General features: G+C 41.2%; 1 protein-coding gene across 4 annotated transcripts in view; it reads right to left on the reverse strand.

Moving 5' to 3' along the window:
* thrb (thyroid hormone receptor beta) overlaps positions 1–25,024 on the reverse strand; it is a 206,426-nt gene that overhangs the window by 66,295 nt on the left and 115,107 nt on the right. For all 4 annotated transcript variants that reach the window (XM_072283152.1, XM_072283155.1, XM_072283154.1 and 1 more), the window contains exon 3: positions 23,985–24,046. In XM_072283152.1, coding sequence (XP_072139253.1) covers positions 23,985–23,991 — 7 coding nt within the window. In that variant the 5' untranslated portion in view covers positions 23,992–24,046. The remainder of the gene's footprint in view (positions 1–23,984; positions 24,047–25,024) is intronic.

Below are 25,024 nucleotides of genomic sequence, written 5' to 3' on the forward strand. Positions count from 1 at the left end.
TTGATTTTAGTAAACAGCTTGTTTTTCTCAAGCATTTCTTTCCTGGAGTATTCAGCAACTACAGTTATACTTCACAAAGTCATTAAAATGTTCTCGAACATTAGTGATTTCCATGAGCTGTTCACACAGAGAGTGGTGTGTAGTGTTCAATGACATAGAGCAGCGCAGACTCGATGGGCCAAGAGGGCTGTTCAGTGCTTTATGACTCCAGGGCTGAGTGGACCAATTTTGTTCCTATGTCTTATGGTCTTTCGTAGAATGTTAATATTACACAGACTATCTTTTTGGTAGTGCCTGTCATGTGACCAAAATTAAAACTACTGTATTCTAACAGTGAGTTGCTCAGAACTGGAGAGAATTAATATTCAGTGGCCACTATATTTGATACACCTGCACACCTGCTCATATATGCAAATATCTAATCAGACAATCATGTGGCAGCAATTCAATGCATAAAGGCATGCGGATGTGGCCAAGAGGTTGTTGTTCAGACCAAACATCAGAGTGTGTAAGAAATGTGACTTTAACCATGGAATGATTGTTGGTGTCAGATGGGTGGTTTTCACCCGCTGAACTGCCACACATTGGATTTTTTTTTGTTTTTGCACCATTCTCTATAATCTTTAGAGACTGTAGAGTGTGAAAATCCCAGGAGATCAGCAGTTTCTGAGGTATTTAAACCATCCCATCTGGCACCAACAACCATATCATTCTGTGTGATTTCCAGGGTCTGTTGTGTGGGCACGTGGCCAAATGGTTAAGGCATTGGACTAGCGATCTGAAGGTCGTGAGTTCGAGCCCCAGCCGAGGGAACGTGTTGTGTCCTTGAGCAAGGCACTTAATCACACATTGCTCTGCGACGACACTGGTGCCAAGCTGTATGGGTCCTAATGCCCTTCCCTTGGACAACATCGGTGGCGTGGAGAGGGGAGACTTGCAGCATGGGCAACTGCTGGTCTTCCATACAACCTTGCCCAGGCCTGTGCCCTGGAGAGTGAAGATTTTCCAGGCGCAGATCCATGGTCTCGCAAGACTAATAGATGCCTTTATGTGTGAAAACCCCAGACTCTCGAGTTCCCAGAGAATGGTACGAAAACAAAAAAAAAATCCAGTGAGTGGCAGTTTTGTGGGCAAAAATGTCTTGTTAATTAATGAGAGGTCAGAGGAGAATGGACAGACTGGTTCAAGATGACAGGAAGGCGACAATAACTCAAATAACCATGCGTTAAAACAGTGGTGGGCAGAAGAGCATCTCTGAAAACACAATGCGCTGAACCTTGAAGTGGACGGGCTACAGCAGTAGAAGACCATGAACGTACACTCAGTGGCCACGTCATTAGGTACGGGAGATATGCAATGAACTAGCCACTGAGTGTAACTCATTACAACAGCGTGACTATCTTTAAAATTACAATAAATATACTAAAGGACTTATAACAATTTTCTACCAACTTAACAGATAACCAATTCTTCTTATGCTAAGAACCATATTCTCCTAATTTTAAGTGAACTACAATCTATGAAAACTGAAACCTTTTAATCATCACAGGAATAAAATAAACTCAAAAAAAGATTAAATATGGCAATCATGGTCAATCAATAGGTGTCAAAAACACTTTTTATCCTGTGATTAAAGCTTATACATCTGCCTAAGTCTGATCGACCTACTAAATACCTGATTTTGTACTTAAAGTAGCTTTGACAACTAAGAGAGGGAATCAGCTTATCAGTCAAGTATTTTTAACATCTAAGCAGAAGCTAGTGTCCAAGTCTTTTCTGAAACACAAGAAGTTCTCCAGATGCTGGAAATCTAGTAGTGTTAAAGAAGGGTCTTGGTCCGAAACATGGGCTGTTTATTCATTTCCATAGAGGCTATCTGAACTGCTGAGTTCCTCCAGCATTTTGTGTGTGATGCTTCATTCTTTTTTTTTGTTTATTTTTCCTCTAAGTTTGACACTGTATGCGTGGGCTTAATTTCCATCTCAGTGGATAACACTTTGACATTCACACTGCAATAAGCATAGGTGTCTAAACAATATCAGATAAATGCAAACTGACTGCATTAAAGATTCGAAGTACATTTATTAGCCTGTAAGGAGTTTGTACCTTCTTCCCGTGACCACATGGGTTTCCTCTGGGTGCTCTGGTTTCCTCCCACTGTCCGAAGACCTGCTGGTTGGTAGGTTAATTGACCATCAAACACCCAAGGTGGAAAAAAAAAGATCCAATTGCGCAAACAGCAAAAGGCGAACGGACAACACATAGAGTGTCAAACCTCAAACCAGGAGCCCAGTAGTGATTACGTCAGTTCAGTTCAGTGCCACACCACTAGTCCACTGCAGGCCAAAGCACCCCAGTCCGCTTTGATCGTCCCAATCAACAGCTCAAAAACAGCAAAAAAAAATTTAACCAGAATCCAGGATCACATGCAACATGAACCTCAAAGTCACCCAAAATGAGTTCACAGCCTCACTGATCAATCCTTGCAACATGGATCCTAAGACTCCTAAGCTTTCCTTTGACAGCAGCAAGCAAGAAGGTGAGGAAGACCGGTCAGACACATTAGAGGCAGAATTCAAAATATTTAAGACATGTGCGTCCTAATGTGAGAATCAGAATTAATCTTAAACACACAAGGTTCCGCAGATGCTGGAAATCCAGAGCAACACACACAAAATGCTGGGGGAACTCAGCAAGCCAGGCAGCATCATGGAAATGAATAAACAGTTGACGTTTCGGGCCGAGACCCTTCATCAGGAAATCCACATCCTTTCTGCCCTTGCATTGTGCACTCTGTTTTTACCCACCCTCTGAGGCTTTGGATACAACATCCCCCAGTGTCGCTGCTGGGACTCGACCAGCCTCACTCTTAGCTGGCCAGATGTCACCTTCAGCGATGATGTGCTTTCACACTGCATACCTTCTTCCCAACCCCTCAGAAATAAACCCCCTCCGCAACTCTGCTCACTAGCAAATGTACGATTTAAACAGGAGTAAGTCAGAAGCCCCTTGAGCTTACCCTGTCACTCAGTATGACCGTAGCCAATAGAGATATAATTAGAAGTAAAACCAGTCAGGAAATGTAGAACAGCGGTCCCCAACCACCGGGCCACGGACCAGTACTGGGCCGCAAAGCATGTGCTACCGGGCCGCGTGGAAACGATATGAGTCAGCTGCACCTTTCCTCATTCCCTGTCATGCACTGTTGAACTTGAACATAGGGTTGCCAACTGTCCCGTATTTGCCAGGACATCCCGTATACTGTATTGGGCTAAATTGGTTTGTCCCGTACAGGACCGCCCTTGTCCTGTATTTCCCCCGCTAAGGTAGAGCGTTCCTATGAAACCTTTCGTGCCAAAATGGCGTAAAGCGAAGAAGCAATTACCATTAATTTATAAGGGAAAAATTTTCAAGCGTTCCCAGACCCAAAAAAAACCTACCAAATCATACCAAATAACACTAACATGTAGTAAAAGCAGGAATCATATGATAAATACACAGCCTATATAAAGTAGAAATAATGTATGTACAGTGTAATCAGGAAGATTAAGCCAGAACCGATTTGTGGGGAAAAAATCAGCATGTACACGCATGCGCACACAGGTGCCCGTGCAAGGCTTCATGGTCATGGCAGTCTTTCCTGGGGTAGACACAAGTGTCCCGGGATTTGACTGCTAATTTTGTCCCTTATTTGGGAGAGAGAAAGTTGGCAACCCTAACTGTAAAAGACATGTTGAGGTGAGTTTAACCCTACTTGAACAAATATTGCCAGTATTAAACCGGTCCGCAGTGCAAAAAAGGTCGGGGACCTCTGATGTAGAGGAGGCATGACCCAGAAGCAGGGGGGCAGTGGAGACAATTCAGCGGTGAACCATAAGTTTAATAATTGACCACAAAATAACAAATCATGAGGGGCCGCAAAACAAGAGAGAACAGAAACCACAAGTAACAGGCCACAAGGTAAACTTCAGACAGGGAGAGTGAAACTGGCTGGTTTGAGGAGTGGACAAGGACCGTGACTGAGAACTGGTGTTAAAAAGACTGCAGGTGACGAGTCTGGAACGAGAGACAGGTAAGCTGGCTGGAGACAGGGAGCTGCCTGTATGCGAAGGCTAGGAAGTATCAGAGGGAGCAGGCCTGAAAATATCAAATATAAAACTATCTGTCCACATTCACCTTATTGAACCTCAGTGCACTGATATTCCTAAATTAATGTTCTGGCTGCCTCTTCATTCAGTCTGATTGGAACTGTCTACTCTCGGAACAATCTGTACGACGTGAGCTGCTCTAATTGGTAATTTAGTTTAGAAGGCTATTGGATAACTCAATTAGTTAGTTTTGTTCAGACACTATTCTTACTGAAGTGTTGTAGATGCTAGTTTATACACACTTGTTCGATTTGCATAGCGCGTTTTAACAGTATCTGTTTTTGACCCTTGGGTATTTACATGAACAGTGGATAAATAACACAAGAGATTCTGAAGACGCTGGAAATCGCTATCAACACAGACACAAAATTAAACATAATATATTTTGAAAACCCTTTTACCTTTTATCATTTTGCCACTTGCAGTTGGCGTGTTGAACAAAGGTTGTGTCAACCGACAAAAAAAATTTACAAATTTGACGGTGCAATTAACTAAACAAAGATTCTTTCTAAAACACCTAAAACTATATAAGAATTAGCACAAGTTAGTAATCTTGCAATCAGCAGAGATCTTTGTCCCCCAAGAGTATGTCAGCATCTATTTGAGAATACCACTGTAGTGTAGTGGTTAGCTCAACGCTTTACAGTACCCGTGAGCCGGGTTCAATTCTCTCCGCTGTCTGCAAGTAGTTTGTACGTTCTCCCTGTGACTGTGTGTGCTTTCTCCCACAGTCCAAACATGTACCGTTTAGCAGGTTAATTGGTCGTTGTAAATTGTCCTGTGATCAGGCTAGGATTAAATTGGGGGATTGCTGGGCAGCACAGCTCAAAGGGCTGGAAATGCCTTTTCCACCCTATACACAAATAAATTAATTAATTAATAAAAAATCCAGGTCACATCAGAACTTTTTGCTTGTTCTGTTCTGCTAAGCATTGTGGGCGTGTTATGTTGGTGACAGAATGTGTGACGACACTTTCAGGTGTCTATCTAAACACCTCTCGAACATCTCTATTGTTTAAAGGCCAACTGCACAGAGTACAGGACAGGTATGTTCCAGTCAGAAGAAAGGACAAGGATGGCAAGGTAAGAGAACCTTGGATGCCAAGAGAGGTGAGGAATTTAGTCAAGAAGAAAAAAACATCTAAAGCTTTGGAAGCCAGAATCAAACAGAGCCCTTAAAGAGTATAAAGAAGCCAAAAAAGAACTCAAGAAGGGAATTAGGAAAGCCTGGAGGGACCATGAAGAGTCCTTGGCAAGTAGGATTAAGGTGAATCCCAACGCATTCTATACATATGTAACCGGGTGACCGTCGGATCTTATTCAGTATTGTTAAAAGTATACTTAGGCATCCACCTGGGTAATGCTAGAATAGTTGTCTGCGCCTTTAAGGCAGATGGTAATGTCATTACGCACGCGCGGGATAATGGGGAAACTATTTTGCTTTCTGCTGAAGACGTGGTGGGGCGTTGGAATTGAGTTCTGCCTGAGGCTGGGCATGGTGAGGAAAGGTGAGCATTAATTGACAACATCCATATGAACTCGTTTATGCTTGTTGGCGGATCGAGAATATTGATAATTTGATGTTTTACATGTGGATGCTTTGGATTTCCACGAGTGAAGAAATCAACGCTGGGTAGCGTGGCTTATACAAGTTCCTCACCATCCAAGTGGGTCAGTCTTCCTGTAATTCAACTACCAGGCAATACCTTGTAAAAGTTGTGTCAAAGTGAACCTTTTGTCTAACTTTATTGTATCGAGACTGATTGTGCATGTAACCGCGTAGCGTGAATGTTTAGTCTCTGTTTGGAAGTTCAGCACGTGTGGACGTCTTAGATGAGATGTATTCGCTTACACTTTTCGCTGTTATGTATAAGATGCAGGGTGGGTGGGATTCTAATGTTGTTTGTACTGTGTTCCTTCAGGGTTGCCACTACCGTATTAGTTCTGGTATTTTTATACTGCATACACAATTCTGTCCATACACGAGGATGTGGATCGGAAATTAAACTGAGATTGTAACGGCAAGAACTGGTTGTAAATTCATTCATTTTGTTTCGTGACCCTCTTCTGGCACTTAAACATCTAAAACAGATAAAGGAATTAAACCCTGAAAAAGTCTTTGTTGTCCTGAGCGTGTACTTTCTCCCCATGCTGCACATACATTAAGAGCCGTGGATAACTAGGGAGAGGGTAGGAGTACTCAAGTATAAAGGGAAGAACATTTGCTTGGATGCAGAAGGTGTGGGTGAGGTCCTTAACGAGTACATTAGTATTCACCAAGGAGAAAGATGTGGAGGCTAGTATGATCTAGATGAGTGTATTGATATGCCAGAGCATTTCGAGGTAAAGAATGCAGTAGCGCTGGGTCTCTTAAAGAGTGTTAAAATGGTTAAGTCCTGAGGGAAGGGGAGAGGGGAGAGGGGAGGGATTAGATTAGATTAGATTTCTGGGGCCTTGACCAATATCTTTGTGTCCTCTTTAGCACAAGGCAAGGTCGCAGAGGACTGGAGAATAGCTGATGTTGTTCCATTATTCAAGAAAGGAACCAGAGATAATCCTGGGACCTATAGACCAGTGAGTCTCTTTCTTTCTTTCTTTTTAAATCTTTTTATTGAATAAATATACAAAAGGTAAGCCATATAGGCACTAATACACTGTTAGAATATAATAAAATTACAGGAGATATTAAAACAGAAAAGAAATGATACAATGTAATTTAAACATAAAATAATAAAGTAAAATAATAGTATACTAATTTTTATATATATATATCAATAGAAAACGGAAAGAAAACCTCTCCAAAAAAAAACCCACCATGCAACTAAACTAAAAGCAAAGCAAAGCAATGGGCTAACTTGGAAACAAGTAGAGTTAAAAGACTTAAAATCACGTCCTCAAACCCGACCTCCATTAAAAACAGTAGAAAAGAAACAAGAAGGGAATATAAATGTGGAGCAAAAAGGGGAAGAAAAAAAATACATTAAATGAAAATATTGAATAAAAGATCTCCAGGTCTGTTCAAATTTAAGTGAGGAATCATAAAGATTGCTTCTAATTTTCTCCAAATTCAAGCATAATATCGTCTGAGAAAACCAAAAAAAGGTAGATGGAGCATTAAACTCTTTCCAATGTTGTAAGATCCATCTTTTCGCCATTAAAGTAAGAAATGCAATCATTCTATGGGCTGAAGGAGAAAGATTACTGGAAATTTTAGGTAATCCAAAGATAGCAGTAATAGGGTGAGGAGAGATATCTATATTCAATGCCTTGGAGATAATATTAAAAATGTCTCTCCAAAAAGTTTCCAGAGTAGGACAGGACCAAAACATATGAGTTAAAGAGGCTATCTGCCCCGGACATCTATCACAAAAAGGATTAATATGAGAATAAAAATGAGCTAATTTATCTTTGGACATATGTGCTCTATAAACAACTTTAAATTGAATTAGGGAATGTTTAGCACAGGTAGAGGAAGTATTGACTAATTGTAAAATCTGCCGCCAGTCATCCACGGAAATGATAGAATTCCTGTTCCCAATCTACCCTAATCTTATCAAATGGAGCTTTCCTAAGTTTCATAATAATATTATAAATCATAGCCGATGCACCTTTCTGACATGGATTAAGGTTAATTATAGTATCTAAAATGTATGTAGGAGGAAGCATTGGAAAGGAAGAAAGTATAGTACTTAGGAAATTTCTAACTTGTAGATATCTAAAAAAATGTATTCTTGATAAATTATATTTATTAGATAATTGTTCAAAAGACATAAGGGAACCATCTAAAAATAAATCCAAAAACCGTGAAATACCCTTAGTCTTCCAAATTTGAAAAGCACGATCCGTGAAAGAGGGAGGAAAAAATGTTACCTAAAATAGGAATCGCTAGCCCAAATTGGTTAAGATCAAAAAATTTTCTGAATTGAAACCAAATACGTAAGGTATATTTAACTATCGGGTTAGAGACCTGTTTGAGGCGTTTCAAATCAAAAGGAAGAGAGGAACCTAAAATAGAACCACGTGTATAGCCCTGAGCAGATTGTAATTCCAATGCTACCCATTTAGGAATGGATAGTATATCCTGGTCAAGTAACCAAAATTTCATATGTCGAATATTAATTGCCCAATTATAGAATCTAAAGTTAGGTAATGCTAAATCTCCATCTCTCTTAGCTTTCTGTAAATGTATTTTACCCAGTTTCAGGTTTTTATTTTGTCAAATAAATGAAGAAATTTTTGAGTCAACTTTATCAAAAAAAGATTTTGGAACAAAAATCGGTAATGCCTGAAATATATATAAAAATTTTGGCAAAAAAAACATCTTAACTGCATTAATACGACCAATCAAAGTTAAATATAATGGAAACCATTTAGATGAAAGTTGAGTAATATGGTCAATTAAGGGTAAAAAATTAATCTTAAATAAATCTTTGTGTTTACAAGTAATTTTAATCCCAAGATATGAAAAATAATTATTAATCAATTTAAACGGAAAGTTGTGATATAAGGGAAGTTGTTTATTAATCGGGAAAAGTTCACTCTTACTAAGATTTAATTTATAACCTGAAAAAAGACTAAATTGTGCTAATAAATCTAAAACAGCAGGGATGGATTTTTGAGGATTAGAAATATATAAAAGTAAGTCATCAGCATAGAGTGATATTTTATGGGACTTTAAGCCCCGAGTTATCCCAGTAATATTTGGAGATTCTCGAATGGCAATTGCAAGAGGTTCAAATGCAATATCAAATAATAAAGGACTAAGAGGACAGCCTTGTCGAGTACCTCGAAAAAGAGGGAAAAAAGGTAAGCTTAAAGAGTTAGTATGGACCGAGGCTGCAGGAGAATGATATAACAGTTTAATCCAGGATATAAATTTTGAGCTAAAATTAAACATTTCAAGCACCTTAAATAAGTAAGGCCATTCTACTCTATCAAAAGCTTTCTCAGCATCTAAAGAGATAACACACTCAGGAACACTTTGTGAGGGGGTATAAACAATATTTAACAGTGTACGTATGTTATAGAAAGAGTAACGACCTTTAATAAAACCCGTTTGGTCTTCCGAAATAATAGAAGGAAGTACTTTTTCTAATCTGTTTGCTAATAATTTAGAAAAAATTTTAGAATCAACATTTAATAAAGATATTGGTCTATAAGATGCACATTGAGCAGGATCTTTATCTTTCTTTAATATTAGAGAAATTGACACTCTATTGAAAGATTCTGGAAGTTTACCCAGTTTTAATGAAGCCTCGAAAACCCTACAGAACCAAGGGATTAATGAAGATGCAAAACATTTATAAAATTCTGCGGTAAACCCATCAGGGCCAGGAGCTTTCCCCAGGTTCATAGAGGAAATAACATTCTTAATCTCATCAGTGGTAATGGGAGTATCTAGCATAGAAGATATATCCCGTGAAATCTCAGGGAATTCTAGGTTATCTAAAAAATCATTCATATATTTAGAGTCTCGAGAGGACTCTGATTGATATAAGGAAGAATAAAAATCAAAAAAGGTTTGATTAATCCCCGCATGATCAAGTATCAATCGATCATTTTGATTATGAATCTGATTAATTTGAGACTTAGTATAATTAGATTTCAATTGGTTAGCCAACAGTTTGCCAATTTTATCACTGTGTACATAAAATTCACTTCTTGTTTTCTTTAATTGGTTTACAATTGAGGACGAAAGTAATAAACTGTGTTCCATTTGAAGTTCAGTTCTTTGTTTACATAACTCCTCAGAGGGAGCTATAACATATTTCTTATCAATTTCCTTAATCTTGTCCACAATTACCAACTCCTCCTGCTTCAGCTTCTTCCTCAAAGCAGCAGAATACGAGATAATCTGACACGAATATAAGCTTTAAAAGTATCCCAAAGAGTGTTCACAGAAATATCCTCTGTATAGTTGATTGTAAAAAAAAGATCAATCTGTTCATTCATAAAGTTAACAAAATCCGAGTCCTGAAGCAACAGCGAATTAAAACGCCATTGTCTATTATTTTGTGTATTGGCCTGAATTTTAATAGAAGCTTAAGTGGAGCATGATCCGAAATGGTTATAGAATCATAATCACATTTAATCACTGAAGAAATAAGACGAGAGTCAATAAAGAAATAATCAATTCTTGAATAAGAATGGTGAACATGTGAAAAAAAAGAAAAATCTTTTTCCTGAGGATGCAAAAAACGCCAAATATCCGTCGACCCAGAATCAGAGAGGAATGAATTAATCAAAGTTGCAGATTTATTAGGTAAGGTCCGTAGAGGAGCCGAACGGTCCAAAGCTGGAGATAAACAGGTATTAAGATCTCCGCCCCAGATCAATGAAAACTCATTCAAATTTGGGAACTGATTGAATAATGATTTATAAAATTCCGGACAGTCCATATTGGGAGCATAAACATTAACCAAAACTACCTTTTTATTAAATAGTAAACCACTAACCAGTAGAAATCTACCATTCGGATCAGAGATAATATCATGTTGTATAAAAGTAACTGAGGAGTCTATAAAAATAGAGACGCCTCGAATCTTAGCGTTAGAGTTCGAATGAAACTGTTGTTCCCTCCAGAATTTAAAAAAACGTAGTCTGTCCCCCCTCCGCACATGGGTCTCTTGTAAAAATAGAATTTGTGCTTTAAGTCTCCGGAACACTTCAAAAACTTTTTTCCTTTTAATAGGATGGTTAAGACCATTAGTATTCCAGAAGACAAAATTAATAATAGACTCCATAAACCCTAAAGTCAACCCGCAAAAAGGAGGATTGACGTTAGGCTCGACCCACGAACCCGGAAAGGGAACAGAACAAGCAAGAGATACCGGGAAGGAGAACGCAACCAATACTTCAATAGTGTAAATAGCCCAAGAAGAAAAAAATTAAAATGTGAAGCCCCTCCCACCACCCCCCACCCCATGAGCCCAAGGCTAAATCTAAAACAGACCAGCCGGAAAGAAGCAAGCACTAAAACTACCCCCATGACTTCCGATAGACGCTCACTAAAAAAAAGTGTAAATATAAAAAAGATCAGCAAATTATAAAACAGTAAAAGAATAAAAAAAGTAAATCAATTAAAACAAATACTTAATATAACAGAGAAAAAGCCAGAAAATATACAAAAACCGCAATAAACCCCAGACTCTATGAATAAACAAAAAAAAGAAATGAAATTATTAACATAAACTAGTTATAAAAACCTACAAAAAAAGACTTAAAAACTACAAAATCTAAGGCCTCAAAGGAAATATGTAGAATGACGCTGAGGAAATAACCACCCAGAATCCCCTGGGAAAAAGAAAGGAATGACGCAGATAGAAAGAAAGTTTAGCAACCATATTAATTAATCAAAAAAAAACTTTTCTGCCCATATAAGGCAAAAAAAATTAAAGCCGACAGATTCACAACCTCCGATCAAACGGAGATAATTAAAAATTACGATTAAGATGTTGAAGGTGAAAATTGATCCAGATAACTCTGGGCATCCGATGGAGATTCAAAAAAACGGAGGGCTCCATCCAACGCATGAATCCTTAGACGTGCTGGGTAAAGCAGTGCTGGTTTTAAATCCATCTTGTAGAGTTTCGACATCACAGATCTGTAACGAACCCGTTGATACCGAATTGGTTTACTGAAATCCTCCACGAAATGGAAATTAAGATCCGAAAAATCAATGTAACCTTTAGATCGAACGAATTGAAACAGTTTCTCCTTGTCTTGAAAGTAATGAAAACGTAAGATGACATGTCGAGGTTTATCTGACTTAGACGAGTATGATGGAACTCTGTGAACACCAATAACGGTGGTTGGTCAGGAAATACAGTAGGAAATGCATCTTTTAAAAGTTGAGAAAAAAACTTCATAGGGTTGTCAGATTCAACAGCTTCACGCAACCCAATCATTCGAAGATTCTGCCGTCGCATTCTGGATTCTAAGTCAGAGTTTTTAAAGGTCAGAAAGTCAAGTTTTTTCTTCATTATAGTAATTGTTTCTTCAATTTTCCCCATCTTGAGTTCATTTTGTTGTGTGGATTTTTGAAGATTAGATATAGCCGACTGATGTTCTGTAATAGATAATTGTATTTTATCGATTGAGTCGGCAATTTTCTGGAAATTAATTGAAATTTCTGAACGAATGAGTTCCGTAATAGAGGTTGAAATTTCCCTTTGAATTAGATCCGATATAGCTTTCAAAGTCACCGGTGGTTCAGTTGGAGGAAGATCGGTACCTTTCAGTCTAACTGGGGGTTTGCCGTCTTTCCCATTTTTTCCATTCTTAGACATAGCAGACCTTAAAAACATCCGATTATCGAAGAGCCCAATTTGTTTCAAAGTATTGTAAAAGTCGATGCCTTAATGATTAGTTAAAATATAGCTGATCATGAGAAAAAAAAACTCAGAGGTAATGGAGCGAGTCAAGAACACGACTTCACTCCATGAGCTCTACCGGAAGTCCCCCAGTGCGTCTCATCTCAGTGGTACAAAAGTTACTGTACAAGAGTTCTTAGGGAAACAATTTATGAGCATTTGGAAAAACATGGTGTAATTCGGCAGAGTCAGCATGGCATTTGTGGGTCAAGTTGTATCTTACTAACTTGATTGAGCTTTTTGACGAAGTGACGAGGGTGATTGATGAAGATAGAACTGTGAATGTTGTCTATATGGATTTTAGGAAGACATTTGACAAGGTCTTTCATGGGAGGCTCATCCAGAAGATTAAGATGGGACATCTGCTCTTTGTGATGCATATAAATGACCTGGATGAAATTGTAGATGGTTGGGTTAGTAACTTTGCTGATGATACTGAGGTTGGTGGTGTTGTGGATGGCATAGAAGATGGGATATAGATCAGTTACAGATATGGGTGGGAGAAATGGCAGATGGAGTTTATGGAGAGATTGGAGAGAGGTTTATAATACTATGAGAGGCTTAAAAGAAGTAGACAGACAATCTCTTTTTTCCAGGATTGAAATATCTAATACCAGAGAACACGCAATTCAGGTGAGAGGGGTAAGTGTAAAACAGATGTGAGGGGCATTTTTTTTTTTTTACAGAGAGTGGTGGCTGCCTGCAATGTGTTACCTGGAGTGGTGGGACAACACAAGAAATGCTGGAGAAACTCATCAGGTCACACAGCGTCTATGGAAATGAATAAACAGTCGACGTTTTGGGCTGAGACCCTTCTTCTTAAGAGACGTTTAAATAGGCACACGGATGTTAGGGAAATGGAAGCATATGGGCATTGTACAGGCAGAAGAAATTAGTTGGCCATTTGATCACTAATTTAATTGGTCCAGCACAGCATTGTGGGCCAAACGGCCTGTTCTTGTGCTGTACTGCTCTACGTTCTGTCTATTTGCCTCCACCAGCACTCCAGGTAGACATGCCAGGGACCCGCCTCTCTTTGTTTTAAAAAAATCTTGCCTCTCACATGTCCTTTTAACTTACCCCCTCTCATCTTAAAAACTTTAAAGTGAAGTTTGAAAGGTTCTTGATTAGTAAGGGAATCAAAGTTTACGGGACAAGACAGGAGAATCAGCTTGAGAGGGATAATAAGTCAGTCATGATGGAATGTCAAGCAGACTCGATGGGCCAAATGGCCTAATTGTGTTCCATGTCTTATGGTCTATCTAATGGGCTGTGTGCCAAACACTGTGGATTTAACTGCATCTGTGGTATTTATCTCATCTATTCCATGTGACTATGATCTCACATGTCTATGACTCTCGCAGTCACGAATTGGTATAGGATTTATTAGTGACCTACTACAGAATTATCTGGAATTAGGACATCAAACTCCTGGCTCTGTGGCATCACAGGGAGCCTGGCCTGTTAGATCCGTGCACAGGGATTCAGCATTCAAAAAGCTTTAAAGATTAAAAAAAGATTAGCTTTATTTGCCACACGGACATCCAAACATTGATACACACAGTGAAATGCGTGAGGATTGTGCTGGGCAGCCCCCCAAGTGTCGCTATACTTCTAGCGCCAACATTGCGTGCTCACAACTTACCAACCCGTATGGAATGTGGGAGGGAATCGGAAGACCCAGAGAAAGCCCAACCAGTCACAAGGAGAGTGTACGCACTCCTTACCGACGGTGACAGGAATTGAACTCCTATCTTCCAATGACTGGCACTGTACGCTATCTGTTGTGTTTCTGTACCACCCTGCCATGCTACCTTGCCACTCTCTGTGTCAGGAACATGGCATAGATATAAAGCTGAGTTAATTATCCGGCACTCCATAGGCGGGATTAATATTAAAGAAAACTACTGCTGATCAGACGATGGCCGCAGCTTTACAGTCCTTTCCAACACAGCAACCTCTCAGCTTTTTGACTCAATCTACCTCTGTCTTGGAACCTCCTAAAGATGAGCTTTTCCCTCAAAACGTACAATGAAATGTACCATTTGCTTCAAATCAAATCAGTGAGGAATGTGCTGGGCAGCCCGCAAGTGTCACCATACTTCTGGCGCCAACATAGCAAGCCCACAACTCAGTGACCCTTTGGAATAGAACATAGAATAGTACAGCACAGTACAGGCCCTTCTGCCCACAATGTTGCGCCGACCCTCAAACCCTGCCTCCCATATAAGCCCCCACCTTAAATTCCTCCATATACCTGTCTAGTAGTCTCTTAAACTTCACTAGTGTATCTGCCTCCACCACTGACTCAGGCAGTGCATTCCACGCACGAACCACTCTCTGAGTGAAAAACCTTCCTCTAATATCCCCCTTGAACTTCCCACCTCTTACCTTAAAGCCATGTCCTCTTGTGTTGAGCAGTGGTGCCCTGGGGAAGAGGTGCTGGCTATCCACTCTATCTATTCCTCTTATTATCTTGTACACCTCTATCATGTCTCCTCTCATCCTCCTTCTCTCCAAAGAGTAAAGCCCCAGCTCCCTTAATCTCTGATCATAATGCATACTCTCTAAACCAGGCAGCATCCTGGTAAATCTCCTCTGTACCCTTTCCAATGCTTCCACATCCTTCCTATAGTGAGGCGACCAGAACTGGACACAGTACTCCAAGTGTGGCCTAACCAGAGTTTTATAGAGCTGCATCATTACATGAATGAGGGAGGAAACCAGAGCACCCAGAGGAATCCTGTGTGGTTGTGGAGAGAATGTACAAACTCTTCATAGAGGTTGGTGGATTCAAATCCTGATCTTACTGCTGCTGTTGTAAAGTGATTGTGCTGGCTGCTACACTGCAGTGCTGCTTTGATTGTCATAACCCCAAACTGCATAGGTTGATGTCACCAGCGTTCCGCATATAAAATGGCAGAATTGTTCACGGCAGATTTCTGCCAACCAAAGTAAGTTAATCCTTCAATAAATACTGTGTTCTGCTCAATATTAATAGACAAAAGATAAATATTTGAAGTGGAAAAAGATCACAGGGTTATTGGGAAAGCACAGCATGGTTACGTATCAAAACAGATTGCTGGCACAATTCAAGCTTACTGTCATCTGACTCTATATACAACAAAATGTTCCTCAGGACCACGGTGCACCCATGATACATATATCACACACAGTGCAAAAAAAAAACAACCAAAATACTGTATTACCGCAAATAAGTTAATAAATATAATCCAAAATGAATGTGAAGTGTGCATCACAGGTAAACAGTGAACAGTAAACACCTTGCTGTCCTAGTGACGAGACCTCGTGTATTCATCAGTTTCACAGCCTGACGGAAGAAGCTGTTACCCAGTCTGACAGTCCTGGTCCTGATGCTCCTGTACCTCCTTCCTAATGGTAGTGGGCCAAAGAGATTGTGGGATGGGTGGTAGGGATCCTCAACAATGCTCTGGAGTAAGGCTGCAAGTCAATCAGTGGCAAAACTGAATTTGAACGTGGCGGATAGTTTGAATGAAATTGCCAAATGTAACAGGGTGGCAGCAAGTGGAAGCAAACAAACATGACAACTTGGATCAAGGATCAACTTTACATATGTTAGGAATTTGCTGTGGTGTGTTGGTCAGGGTGAGACATGCAACAAATAAACAACATTCAACAATGATAAAGAATAAAAATAACGTTAGAGTTTAAAGTACAGATATAGAATAAAATGAGCATAAATACATAAATCCAACCTTGTATTTACAATGTAAACAGCATTATAAAAAGTGGTTTAAAGTGTTACAGTGCAGTGCAGTGTTGGGCTACCTAAAATGGTTGATCAGATTAACTGGCTGGGGGGGAAGAAGCTTTTTAGATGGGGTGAAGTTTTTGTTTTAATAGCCCTGTAGTGCTTTCCAGAAGGGAACTTTTGGAAAATGCAGTTTGCAGGGTGGGTAGTTAGTGTCTGCTGTGATTTTTCCTGCCAGCTTCTTCATCCTGGACACACACAAGTCCTGCAGCGATGGTAGACCGCAGACAATGAACTTTTCTGTTGACCGGACAATTGACATGTCACTGAATGGAATTAAACTGAACACGACTGGACCCCTGGTTTGAGGTTTGATATTCTATGTGTTGTTCACTCGCTTTTGGCCATTTGTGCAATTTGTTCTTTTTTCGTGACCTGATGTTTAATGTTATCTTGAACGGTTTCCACAGCATCTCTCTGTTTCGTGGCTGCCTGGCAGAGGACGAATCTCAGAGATCTATAATAAATGTACTTTGAATCTTTGCTGTAACTTTTGTATATAGTGTGACGATGAGCAAGGGTTGATGAGAGGAGACTCGCTATGATGGTGGTGTAGGATTACACCAGTATGTTCTGGGGGAGGTGGAATTTTTCCAACTCCTGCAGAAAGTACATCCTTTGCCAAGACTTCTTTGTTAACGCAGGTGAGAATGGGGGCCAGCCAAAATCTTGGGAATCAGGTAAGCTGATTCGGAAAGTTGGGCTTTTGGAAATGGAAAGAAACGGAATGTCTAAGCTGGTATTAAACCTGAGTCTTGTTTATTTTTTGGTTCATCGGGATGGTTTTGGAGACAGAGAAGAGAATGTATGCCCCCAGCACATCTTTAGGCTGCATTGATTGTTAAGGCAAATGATACATTTCACAGAATGCTTCAATTATATGTGATTAACAGACAACGGTAGCCTAGTGGTTAGCGCAATGTTATTAGAGCTCCAGGCGTTGGGAGTTTGGAGTTCATTTCCAGCATCCTCAGTAAGGAGTTTATTTGTCCTCTTCGTGAACCATGTGGATTTCCTCCGGGTGCTCCGGTTTCCTCCCACAGTCCAAAGACGTACGGTTAACTGGTCATTGTAAGTTGCCCTGTGATTAGGTTAGGGTTAAGTAGGTGAATTGAAGGGTGCTGAGGCTCATTGTACTGGAAGGGCCTGTTCCACCCTGTATCTCTCAATAAAATAAATAAATAAATCTCAATCTGCACCCTAGAGTAATGAAAGAAGTGGCCTTGAAAATCAGGGATGCATTCGTGGTCATTTTGCAATGCATTTCACAATTTCCAGTAGTTCCCCTGGATTGTAAGCCCATGGTTTAAAGAAGCAGGGAGAGCTATCAGAGTTTTGGACTGTTTTGTCTGGCATCAATAATAGAGGTATGCTTGAGTCCGTTATTAAAGAGATAACAGCGGAACAAATGGTGAAAGATCCTTCAAAGTTTGCATGGGTTTACAAAGGAGAGATCATCCTCAACAGATTTACGAAACTTTTGATGGAACAGTTAGAGTGGGAGGTGGGGGAGACCGACGTAAGTTTTCAGAAAGCCTTTCAGCAAAATCCCACCTAGAGATTAGAATGGAAAACTGAAACACAGAGGGTTGGGGGTACTGTACTGCTTTTGATAGCAATCTGGTTGATGGACAAGAAGTGAAGAGTGGGAATAAATAGGTCCTTCTCTGAATGGAGCTACACACTATCTAAAAACCCTTACCATCTCCCCCTGGCCCAAAGAGCCAGGCCAACCAGCAATCCCCGATTTGATCCAGCCTAATCACAGGACAATTTACAATGACCAATTAACCTACTAACCGGTACGTCTTTGGAATGTAGGAGGAAACCAGAGCACCCGGAGGAAACATACACGCACACCGGAAAGACATACAAGCTTTTTACAGAGGACATGGAATTGAACTCTGAGCTCCGAACCTGTGAGCTGTAAAACATCGTGCTAACTGCTACCCCCATTTCACTTGCATTATTTACTTATTTTGTAATTTAAAGCAATTTTATGTCTTTGCACTGTACCGTTGCCGCAAAACAACAAATTCCATGCAATATCAGTCAGTGATGACAATGCTGGTTCCGGTGGGTGGAGAGCCGTAGGGTACAGAAGGGTCCACTGCATGGATCCCAGCTTTTCATAATCTCTGGTATCGACTTACAAATAAATATAGAATTAGGTTTGCAGACAACACCTGCTGCATGGAAGTGTGAGATGTGAGGATGAAGAATGCCACTAAAGAAATTCAGTCTTTATTCTGTGGAGTTTACTATGCTAGTAGAAATCTCAAGATATTTCTATGTGTGGGAGTTCTTGGAAAAAGAAGGGAAGTTAGAAGATTAGAGGGTGACCATTTGAAACCGATATAGGACCATAAGACACAGGAGTAGAACTAGGCCGCCGAGTCGGCTCTGCCATTCCATTATGGCTGATTTATTATCCCTCTCAAACACACTCTCTTGCCTTCTCCCCGTAACCTTTGTTGCCCTTACTAATAGGCATTGGAAATTCTTCCTCACACGGTGGTGAAACTTCAGTATTCTATACTCTAGGAGGAGTTGTGGTGGAGAGATGATTAGGTTTAGTTAAAGAGGGAACTCGAAAACCTTTGAAGGATCAGGAAATGGGAAGGCCTTGGGGAACTGGCTGGCATTGTAGGACTGCTACTTGTAGGGCATGAATAGCCTAAACATGAGGAATTCTGCAGATGCTGGAAATTCAAGCAACACACATCGAAGTTGCTGGTGAACGCAGCAGGCCAGGCAGCATCTCTAGGAAGAGGTAAGGTCGACATTTCGGGCTGAGACCCTTCATCAGGACTAACTGAAGGAAGAGCTAGTAAGAGATTTGAAAGTGGGAGGGGGAGGGGGAGATCTGAAATGATAGAAGACAGGAGGGGGAGGGATGGAGCCAAGAGCTGGACAGTTGATCGGCAAAAGGGATATGAGAGGATCATGGGATAGGAGGCCCAGGGAGAAGGAAAAGGAGGAGGGGGGGAAAACCCAGAGGATGGGCAAGGGGTATAGTCAGAGGGACAGGGGGAGAAAAAGGAGAGAGAGAGAGAGAGAGAGAGAGAGAGAAAGAATGTGTGTATATAAATAAATAATGGATGGGGTACGAGGGGGAGGTGGGGCATTAGCGGAAGTTAGCGAAGTCAATGTTCATTTGCTTCTGATTTCAAAGTTGCCTGTCCTAGAGCTATCTCACTCACCTCTTGTGGCCCACAACTCCATTTAAAAACCTCTGAACATGGTGCACTTAATTCCAGACTAATGATGTGAATCAACTATAATGGCAGATACATTAGGGATATTTAAGACACTTTTAAACAGGCCCAAGACTGTGTAGGAAGGAAGGGTTAGATTGATCTTGGACTAAGTTAAAAGGTCAGCACAACACTGTGGGCCGAAAGGACCCGTTGTTAATGCAGATGATGCATTTCATTATATATTTTGACAAACATGTGATAAATAAATCTGTACCTGAATCAAAATGTTGATGTGCAGGATCTTGAAGCTGCTCACTCTTTAACTAGTTTTATTGAATCTTTAAGAGATCGTTGTATATAAGGTGATAAACAGCATAGATCAAGTGGACAGGCAGAGACTTTTCCCAGGGCAGAAATAGCTAAAATCAGGGCATAATTTTTGGGTGATTGGAGGAAAGTATAAGGAGATGTCAGACAACACACATCAAAGTTGCTGGTGAATGCAGCAGGCCAAGCAGCATTTCTAGGAAGAGGTACAGTCGACGTTTCAGGCCGAGACCCTTCGTCAGGACTAACTGAAGGAAGAGTTAGTAAGAGATTTGAAAGTGGGAGGGGGAGGGCGAGATCCAAAATGATAGGAGAAGACAGGAGGGGGAGGGATTGAGCCAAGAGCTGGACACAGAGAGTGGTGGGGTATGCAACACCCTGCTAGGGGTGGTGGTAGAGACAGATACATTAGAGACATTTAAGAAACTCTTAGATTGCCACATGGATGATTGAAAAATGGAGGGTTATGTAGAAGGGAAGGGTTATATTGATCTTACAGTAGGTTAAAAGTCAGCACAACATCGTAGGCTGAAGGGACGGTACTGTACTGTAATATTCCAAGTTCTTTGTTTTATTTTCTCAAAAGCAACACCTAAAGCATTTCAGCATTGACATAACTTAACTAAAACTGCTCAATACTTTGCACTCTTCAGCATTATTTTCAAATCCGTCCAAAGATCCATCTTGAATTCCCTGAGCTTTATGCTTAATTAATTAGCTCTATGTGGATTGGTGCCAAGCGCCTTCTGGAGGGTCCAGATGCGATGTGCTTTAAGACTTATCACAATCTAATTAGGAAATCCGTTACTCAAAGATATTATGGAGGTTTAATTTAATGAAACCTAATTCAGATTGGTGTATGGGGTTTCCAGGGAGGGGCAGCACCTCTGGTGAAGGGGTTTGCCGTCTCTATTCTGTCTGTATGTTATTCAAATCCACCCCCCCCCCCCCCCGGTATTCCCTGTGTATTTATCTGACTGTCTAAAAGCCTCTTGAACAGACCCTCTCGGATGTGCTGGCCAGCTGACCGACACTAAGCAGGGTAGACACTTCATCGTTTTCTCCATTTGCCTCACCCATTCCCTTCCTCTGCGGTTCCCGCCGATAGCGGGGAGGGACGGACTGTATCAGACCAGTTGCAAGAATGTGGAAGTGTGCATGTGGCCGATCGATCACACGGTGAATTGACTGGGCCTTCTAACTGCGGGAGACGCTCTCCTTTAGGCAGCTGGCCTGCTTCGTCACTCCCACACTGTGAGATACCGGCATGTACCGTGTCCAACACGACTCAGTAAAACATTTTCTCCTACTGACTGCTGTTGTTGCCACGCTGCGGAAATGTAGCATTTATCTGCCTATCTAGAAACCTCTCAAACACCTCTATCGTACTGCTTCCACCCACACGCCTGGCAGTGCAGGTCAGGTACCCACCACTGTTTAAACAAACTTGCTCCGCGTATGGTTTACTAATACGATAAGACTCTTAGCCTCACAATCTACCTTGTTATGGTCTTGCACCTTATTGTCAACGGGCACTGTACTTTCTCAGTAACTGTGATGCTGGTATTCTGCATTGTTATTGCTGTGTACGTAGCTCAAACTCTCCTCCATGGACCCTGTCTACACCGCGGCAAAGTCGCCAGCACAAAGACCCCCGCCCACACCAGACTTCCTCTCTTCTTCCCTCTCCCATTGGGTAGACGATACAAAAGCCCGGAAGCACGCATCTCCAGCCAGGCTCCAGGACAGCTTCTATCTTGCTGTTACAGACCCATGGATGGACCACATGTATGATGAGATGGACTCCCGGCCTCACAACCTACCTTGATATGATCTTGCACTTTATTGTTTACCTACACTGCACTTTCTCTGCAGCTGTTACACTTTATTCTGTATTGTTATTGTTTTATCTTGACCTATCTCAATGCACAGTGTGATCATTCGCAAGACAAGCTTTTCAATGTATCTTGGTACATGTGACAAAAATAAACTAATAACAATCCCTCTCACCTTAAACTTCGGTCAGAGGAATTAAAAGAAAGATTGTCACCTAAATGGAAAAAATGTGCAAATGAGTTATATACAGAGGAATGTAGTTTATACACATGAATCATGTTTATACATGTTTGTGAGGTAATGCAAATTGTGAGGTAACATTGCAGATCTATAAAACTCTGACTAGACCACACTGGGAATATTGTGTTCAGTTCTGGTTGCCTCATTGTAGGAAGAATACAGAGAGGGCACTGTACTGTACTGGTCAAGCTAACACTATTACAGCGCAGCGCCCGGGTTCAATCCCCCCCCGTGACCACATGGGTTTCCTCCGGGTGTTTCGGTTTCCTCCCCTGTTCCAGGTTAGTAGGTTAATTTGCCACATGGGAGTAACCGGATGGATTGAGCTGAGTGGGCCAGAAGGCCCTGTTACCGAGCAGATTCTCTAAATAAACAAACAAATAAATAAATAAAGGGAGCAGAGGAAACTTACCAGAAGTGCTACCTGGATTAAACAGCATGGTTTATGAAGATGTGCTGAGTGAGCTCAGGGTTTTCTATCTGGTGTGAAGGGAGATACCAGGTGATGATGGAGGTGTACAAGATGATAAGAGGCACAGATCGAGTGGTCAGATAGAGACTTTCTCCCAGAACTTACATACCTAGCATGAGGGGCAAATTTTAAGGTGATTGTGTGTGTGTGTGTGTGACAGTGAGTGAGTGAGTGAGTGAGTAAGAGAGAGAGAGAGAGAGAGAGAGAGAGAGAGAGAGATACACAGAGAGCGCTGGGCGTGTGGAACACGCTGTCAGGGGTGGCGGTAGAGACATACATGAGAGACATGTAATAAACTCTTAGATGAGTGTTGTGTATATTTCAGTAATCATGTATATATATTGGTTGATTAAACATTTTTATTTGTTTAAATGATTCATTGCAGGCTATATGTATAAATACGTGAATTGTATGCGTCATCAGACTACCATGTGATGTGTGCACGCCTCACTTAAAGTGAACACAAAGTCAGATTCACATTTCGGACTCCTATGTCTTCCTTTTAACGCGCTTAATGTTTTGAAGTTACAAAACATAACCATAGACATATGGATGATAGAAGAACAGAGGTCTATGTGGGAAGGAAAGGTTCGACTGATCTTAGAGTAGGTTAAAAGGTCAGCAAAACAATGTGGGCCGAATGGCTTGTACTGTGCTGTACTGTTCTATGTTCTATGCAGCTCCTCTGCATCACCGTTTGTTTAAGACTGAGTAGCCAGTACAAGAGGAAAGACCCACTACGCGAGATACACTGAAATGGTGTGTGACAAAAGACAAAATCAGGAGGGAGGAGAAGATGGCGACGCAACGCAGTGCGTGCGGCCGTTCTGAATATCATATCTGTGAAGTAGGATGCCGTGCACAATCCTGATTTGATAGAGACAGACGTGAAGAAGCACGAAGGAACATCTGGAGAAACTTCTGAAATGCCTGCTTCGCTGCCGCTGCTACTGTGCAATCGAGAATCTCCGGAGGGGAAGGTCCTAAATCCTCGGCCTTGCTTATTGCCTGCTGCCGGGGCCGGGGTTGAAGCGCTCAGCAGAGATGGTGCTCGGTGCTCGGTGCCGGAGAGCTGGTTGGAGGCTCGGAGTTTTCAGACAGACTCGGAGTCGGACTGTAGTCGGATGCTTCTGGGATGCTGCATCGGGAAGTTTGCGGCGCTGGAGGTTCACCGTCTGTGTGAGATGATGGGACTTTCGAGAGACTTTGAGACTTTTACTGTGCCATAGTCTGTTCTTATCAAATTACAGTATTGCTTTGCACTGTTGTAACTATATGTTATGATTATGTGGTTTTTGTCAGTTTTTCATTCTTGGTTTGTCATGTGTTTCTGTGATATCATTCTGGATAAACACTGTATCATTTCTTAATGCATGCATTACTAAATGACAATAAAAGAGGACTGCGTGTCCTCCTAATCCAATCTAATAATCTAATCTAAAAATCATTTAAGGAAATCTACAATGCTAATAGTGCTTTGGTCCAATGAACTGTGGTCACAGTATAACAACACATAGACATGGGCACATTGAAGCAGCGGAGGACTTCTAAAGTTTGACCCCTCCAGGAAGAATGAATTGGATTGGAAGTGTGTACCTGACATATTGCTCAGAGTTACTGCTCAGCGGTCATCCTGTTGCTCGTCTTCACCACACCAGCTGTAAAACAGAGTCGGAATAGTTCATTTTCACTGACTTGTGACCTATCACCCGAAAAGCAGAATCAGAGCCAGATTTATCATCACGGACTTGTATGCCAGAGAAACTTGTTTCGTGTTGCAACACAGTGCAAAGACAGACAAAAAAGCAACAAATATTTATTTTTATTGAGCTACAGCGTGGAACAGGCTCCTCTGGCCCTTTGAGTTGCGCCGCCCAGCAATCCCCCGATTTAATCCTGCCTGATCACTGGACAATTTACAATGACCAATTAACCTACCAACTGGTACATCTTTGGAGGAATGTACGTGGAGGGGAATCTGGAGCACTTGGAGGAAACCCATACAGTCACGGGGAGAATGTACAAACTCCTTACAGACAGTGGCGGGAATTGAACCCATGCCTAAAGCATTGTGCTAACCACTGCACTATTGTGTCGCCATATAATAATGGTCTATGTTACTATATCTAATATTGACCATAAAACAGGAACAGAATCAGGCCATTTGGCCTATCGAGTCTGCTTTGCCACTCCAACATGGCTGATTTATTATCCCTCTCAACCCCATTTCTCCTGCCTTCTCCCCGTAACTTTAGATGCCAGGACTAATCAACCTCTGTTTTAAATATACCCAATGACTTGGCCTCCACAGCTGTCTGTAGCAATGCATTCCATAGATTCATCACCCTATGACTAAAGAAATTCCTCCTCATTTCTGTTCTAAAGGGGCGTCCCACTAGTCCTAGGCTCTCCCACTATAGGAAACATCCTCTCCATGTTCACTCTACCTAGGCCCATTCAATATTTGATAGGTTTCAATGAGACCCCCCCACCCTTCCATTCTTCTAACTCCAGTGAGTACAGGCCCAGAGCAATCACTCTTCATATGTTGACCCTTTCATTCCCAGGATTACTCCACTGGACCTTTACCAATGCCAGCACATCCATTCCCAGATATGGGGCCCAAAATTCCTCAC

This window comes from Mobula birostris, chromosome 19 (genome assembly GCF_030028105.1).
Source record: "Mobula birostris isolate sMobBir1 chromosome 19, sMobBir1.hap1, whole genome shotgun sequence".
NCBI lineage: Eukaryota > Metazoa > Chordata > Chondrichthyes > Myliobatiformes > Myliobatidae > Mobula > Mobula birostris.